Below are 5,733 nucleotides of genomic sequence, written 5' to 3'. Positions count from 1 at the left end.
ATTTTCATAAGAGCGAACTCTTTTGCTTTGGCGATGCTGCAGAATCAGCACCTGAGTATGCTGAGATTTTTGGATGCCAGCTCGGGCAGTTTCCAATTCGATATCTGGGTATTCCCATACACTATCGGCGTTTAACTATCGCCGAGTGGAAGCATGTGGAAGAGAGACTTGAGAAACGTCTAGCCAGTTGGAAGGCCAAACTCTTGTCTTACGGGGGACGTTTGATCTTGATCAATTCTGTCCTAAGCAACATGGTTCTATATATATTGTCATTCTTCCACCTACCGAAAGGGGTTCTCCAGCGACTAGACTACTTTAGATCCAATTTTTTTGGCAGTGCAATAATGAATCCAAGAAATATCGACTGGCTAGGTGGAGTGTATTATGCAGACCTAAAAGTCAAGGGGCTGGGAATTCAAGACCTTGAGATAAAAAATATTGCTCTTCTCAGCAAGTGGGTTTACAAACTACTCTGAGAATGGGGTAAATCATTCGCAACAAGTATGTGGGTTCCAATGCCATTTCTCAAGTTCATTGGAAACCCGGGGATTCGCATTTTTGGAGTGGCGTGATGAAGGCCAAGGAATTCTTTTTCCAATTTGGGACCTTCTCGATTAGGGATGGTTCTCAGGTTCGATTCTGGGAAGACACCTGGCTAGGGAGCAACCCACTAATGGTGCAATATCCGAGTTTGTACAGGATTGTCAGACATAAATTTGTCATGATCAAACAAGTTTTAGGACAACAAAACCCTGATATTTCTTTCCGTATGGACCTTCTTGGCCCTCGCCTGGCAGCATGGAATGAATTACTCACTCGTCTGGAGGACATTCAACTGTCAGGTGAGCCGGACGTCTTTCGATGGAACTTGCATCAGAATGGCAAATTTTCTGTCAAATCCATGGATGATGCAATGGTTCATTGTGATGTTCCAGTTGATAACAGGAAATTGTGGAAGCTTAAAATTCCTCTAAGAGTGAAGATTTTTCTATGGTTTCTACATAGAGGAGTCATCCTAACTAGAGATAATCTGGCACGACGAAACTAGCATGGTTCTAAGACATGTGTCTTTTGCCAACATGACGAGACTATTAGACACTTATTCTTTGAGTGCAAATTCGCTCGGGCAGTTTGGGCCATAGTTCAAGTAGCTTCTAATTTATACCCACCACGTAGTGCACGGAATATGTTCGGCAACTGGTTGCGGGGTATTGATAAATAATTTTCTGCACATATTCTCGTGGGAGCGGCGGCCTTATGCTGGGCACTGTGGCTTACCAGGAATGATGTGATCTTTAATAACAAATGTGTCTCATCTCCTATGCAGGTTATTCATGTTTGTACACGATGGCTCCGTACTTGGTCTATCCTGCAGAGGCCGGAGGACAGGGACCTTTTTATGATGGCGTCTACACGGCTGGAGCGTTCGGCCAGGGAGGTTTTCTACCCCCCATGGATGGCGGTGTGATCTACGGATAGGATCTGCCGCACCTTAGCCTCGACATGATTTATTTGCTTCGCTTTGTACCGAATTATTTTTATTCTTAGGGCACTCTCGACTTTTTGGTTGTGTGCATCTAGCTATGCAGAGGCCGGGCTTTCTTTCGATGCGATTGTGTTACCTCGATATATCTATTCAATGAAATGTCCTTTATCGAAAAAAATCTCACCGACTTTTATCCTTATAAATCTTGACATATATAGTTTATCTTTTCCACACATTATTCGATTTTATTACATAACCAAACAAAAGCACATTGAATTGAGGAAACTGGAACAAACATGAACAGCAAACATTCTGATAAAACAAAAATTTACATATTGGTACTTCGAAGTTGTCGGTTTTCTTTTTCTTTTTTACTTTTTACATCTCGACTTTCTTCCGTGAAAAGACATTGCAGGAAAATAAGAGCAACTCTTTGTTGCAGCGTGCTCTTTGTCTTCTTCCAGCTTGTATAGTGAAAAAGCAATGGTCTGACAACCTATCTTGTAACGGTGTGTCCTTAGCCTTTACATTTAACAATATAAGGTTTTCACTTATTGGAGTGGACAACTTATACAGTCACAATAAGTACTTAAAATCTGCACTGGTCAGGAGGTTTGCTGCTTTCCTCCCCTGGGTCGTAGCGCTTGCGCGGGCCTGGGGATAGTCGTTTCGATCTTTTGAGGTTGGCTTGGTAGTGTGTAGTGGTAGCTAATACCAGTTGGTTTCTTATAATTAACCGGCATTCACAATATTTGAGGTTAGTCGAGCCTGTGCTGATCCAACAACTCTATCATGTACGAGGGTCACGGCTGACACCAAGTAGCATGTGGTGTTTTGGTTCTCATGAATCGATGAATCGACGGTTTTGATCCGGCGGATTGTCACCCTATGCATCGGCCCGACTTGACGGTTGTGGTGGCAACGCGGTGTTAAGTACTTTTCGGTCATTGGCTCTCATGTTTTGTCGCTTGTACGAAACCACCTCCACCGTCCTAACAAGTGGGTTTAGCTTTTTGTCCGTGGTAAAAACAAAATTAGGTAAGAGATCCATGTCACACAATATGACAGGATTTTTCAAATGAGATAAAATGTGTCACAAAGTCACAATTCACAGCACGAGAGTAGAAATAGAAGATACTGGTTATCATTGAAATATCGATCTTTGCACAGAATAGATACATCAGCTGTACATGTGTAGTTAAAAACAAGTGAATTCAGCTTTAACTTTGGGGTAAAAACAAAAGTAGGTGAAAATATATGTTACAAGAGCACGACTACGGTGCAAAATCTGACAAGATTATTGAAATGTGATAAAAAAATATGTCACAAAGTCACAACACGAGAGTAGAAAATGAGATATACTTTAAGAAAATGAAATATACTCTTAGTTAATTAATCACCACTTAAATATCGATCTTTGCGCGGAAGATATTCGTTAGCTGGTATATATATGTGTAGCTATGAAAAGTAATGGAACCCGGCTCCTAGTTGGGAGGCGTAAGGAAAAAAAAGTGTAGCTATAGCAAAGCCTAGTGATGCAGATATAGTTGTAAAAACCGGACCGGACCGGTGGTCCGACTGGAAAACCGGGAACACTGCCTTGCCCCTTTTTAAAAGTGTGTCGGTCTTTTAGTAAGAAAAACATAAAAAAGTTGCATCAACAAGAAATTGAACAACTAACCTTGAGGCAAGGCATGTGATAACCAACTAGACTAATAACACTTTGTGATTTATTAATCGTTCGCATCCAATACTACGTGTATTCATTAGATGTGAGATCAAAATTTTGGAAAATAACCTTAAATATTCCAGCTTCTTGTTGCAAATGAACTGATAAACATAAACCGGCAGTCCGACCAGTAAAAACCTAAACCTACAGCCTCACCGGTTCGGTTTTTTAAACTATGGATGCAGATGCAGTGCTTCTTCCACGTCACATTCGGGAAGGGGTTGACCATGGCGTCCACCACTAAACAAAGGCAATTATTGCCCATTTGATATACACCATGAGGATTAAGTCCCCACACCACGTACCTTTCCCGATTAGCTTTTTCCCTAGCTAGCTACTGCAATCACAAAATCCACTTGCTTCTTCGATGCACATGCATGGCCAGTACTACTCATATAGCTAGAGTGTATATTGCTAATACCCACTTACTAGTTAATAAGCCGGCTTAGCAATAAGTCAGTAGTTAATTACTCTAAGAGTGCAGGAGCACATCTCCTCCTTGCCTTCCTCCTCGTCCTCGATCGTCCTGGTCTGTCCTGCACCATATGACCCTGCGCTGCAGCTCACGGCGAGTCACAAGTCAATGCATGCCCTCGCGTCGGGTCAACTAATGGGGCTAGCCCACCATGTCACACCGCACGCCGTGTCGCCCTCCGTCTTCAGCTAGCTGCTAGCTGCTACACCTACCTTTTGCTTAGCTTGTACCCATATATATACACACAACCCGGCCGGCCCCCTCTTTCATGCATGCCATCATCCTTGCAAGGCATATCCACCACTCTTGGCCACATAACCCGGGCGGCGCATCCACCGGCAGCATATATGGCGGCGAGCAAGGGCGCGAGGAAGAGCCTGGTGTCGAGGACCCTGGAGCGGTGCCGATCCGGGCTGGCCAGCGGTGGCCGGTCGTCGGCGGCGGTGGCGCCGGGGTGCTTCTCGGTGTACGTGGGACCGGAGCGGGAGCGGTTCGTGGTGCGCGCCGACCGCGCCAACCACCCGCTCTTCCGCCGCCTCCTCGACGATGCCGAGCAGGAGTACGGCTACGCGGCGCAGGGGCCCCTCGCGCTGCCCTGCTCCGTCGACGCCTTCCTCGACGTGCTCTGGCACATGGACCACGACGTCCAAGACGACGACGACGGCGAGGCCGCCGTGGCCCCGTCGACGCCCATATGCGGCCTGCAGCGCGCCGGCAGCGGGAACATCAAGGTCCGGCCGGCGGGGGTACCGGGTGCTCAGCCCGGCCAAGTCCACGCCGGCGTCCTTCTTCTTCTCGCAGACGGCGGCTGGCGGTAGGAGGTGAGCTCTAGGCGCGCAGGTAGCTAGCAGGAGCGTCTTGCATGCAGAACCGAGAGGAATCTGCGGGCGCATACACAGATCGAGCAGGTGCTTAATTTGCATATATTTAGACGCCTCAACCACACACACACGCCTAGCTGATTTAGATTGTAAAAGTGAAAGGAAAGAAGATCGATTCTATGCATGCATGTAAGCGCGTGTGTTGGAAGTTCTTTGTATTGCCGGTTTCACGGAAATGAAATTTGGAGCTTGAGCTCCTAATTTAGAAACAAAAAAGGTATGTGTGTGCGCGCGGGGGGGGGGATACACAAGAAAGAGATTAACTTTGGATGGTCATTTTGTTTGATCTACACAAGTGGACCATGTGTTTCTTTATGAAGTATGGAACATTTTTTATGGCAATTTATATTGTCGCGGGTATTATAATTTTAGTTTACAAGCATGGCAAACCCTGGCGAAAAACAGAACTGAAGCGGAGTTGCCATACTTGCTAACAAAAATTTCATCCTCGGTCAAACACAAATTGTCATCAATTGCCATTCCTCCAGCAAACTTTCACTGGTTAAGCCGGTCCAAAAATAACTAGTTAACTCGGGTCTTGGGCTAGATGCAAACCTATACTCCCTTAATATTATTATGCAGTACTTCCTCCGTTTCAAAATAGATGACTCAACTTTGTACTAACTTTAGTACAAAGTATCCAGTTAAGTACTCCCTCCGTCCCATAATATAAGAGCGTTTTCACACTACTTTAGTGTGAAAACGCTCTTATATTATGGGACGGAGGGAGTAGATATTAACATTATCAAATTCTTGATTTGGTCAATTCTTGTCGTTTATCCTATCAGGTTAAAAAAGGGTTGTGCTGAGTATTGACAGAATGACAGGTGTTGTCTATTCATGAGTTACCTCATACTTTTTAAAACCAGAATCACATTTCTATACATTCGTATGAACACCCAAACCGTCATGGATCTCCAAGTCAACTCATATAGTAGTATACTTCACTGAAGTGGCACGCCTTCAAAAAGTTCGATTTCACCAATACTAGTTTGCAAAAAAAATGTGAATTGTGCAATTTAAGGTAAAGGATATTAAAAAAGAATAGACAGCTACAGATTAGCAATAGTGATTTCATACAATGATAGCTTGTTGGCATATTTTGATGCCACAACTGTTGATTTTGCTAAATTAGAGCCAACCTTTCTTAATTCGTATTTTT

At 44.4% G+C, this 5,733-nt stretch overlaps 1 protein-coding gene across 1 annotated transcript; it reads left to right on the top strand.

Annotated features, from left to right (window-relative positions):
* Positions 1-3,763: 3,763 nt before the first annotated feature.
* On the top strand, positions 3,764-5,204 carry LOC109772130 (uncharacterized). The gene has a single exon (XM_020330817.4). The coding sequence runs from the start codon at positions 3,963-3,965 to the stop codon at positions 4,506-4,508; it is 546 nt and encodes a 181-aa protein (XP_020186406.2). The 5' UTR covers positions 3,764-3,962; the 3' UTR covers positions 4,509-5,204.
* The last annotated feature ends 529 nt before the right edge of the window (positions 5,205-5,733 follow it).

This window comes from Aegilops tauschii, chromosome 3 (assembly GCF_002575655.3).
Source record: "Aegilops tauschii subsp. strangulata cultivar AL8/78 chromosome 3, Aet v6.0, whole genome shotgun sequence".
Classification (NCBI taxonomy): Eukaryota; Viridiplantae; Streptophyta; class Magnoliopsida; order Poales; family Poaceae; genus Aegilops; species Aegilops tauschii.
Note: the sequence above shows the minus strand (reverse complement) of the source record. Positions and strands in the feature narration are given on the sequence as shown.

Bases quoted from the DNA above. Each gene is read 5' to 3' on its own strand.
- LOC109772130 (XM_020330817.4), top strand. From the start codon at position 3,963: ATGCCATCATCCTTGCAAGGCATATCCACCACTCTTGGCCACATAACC.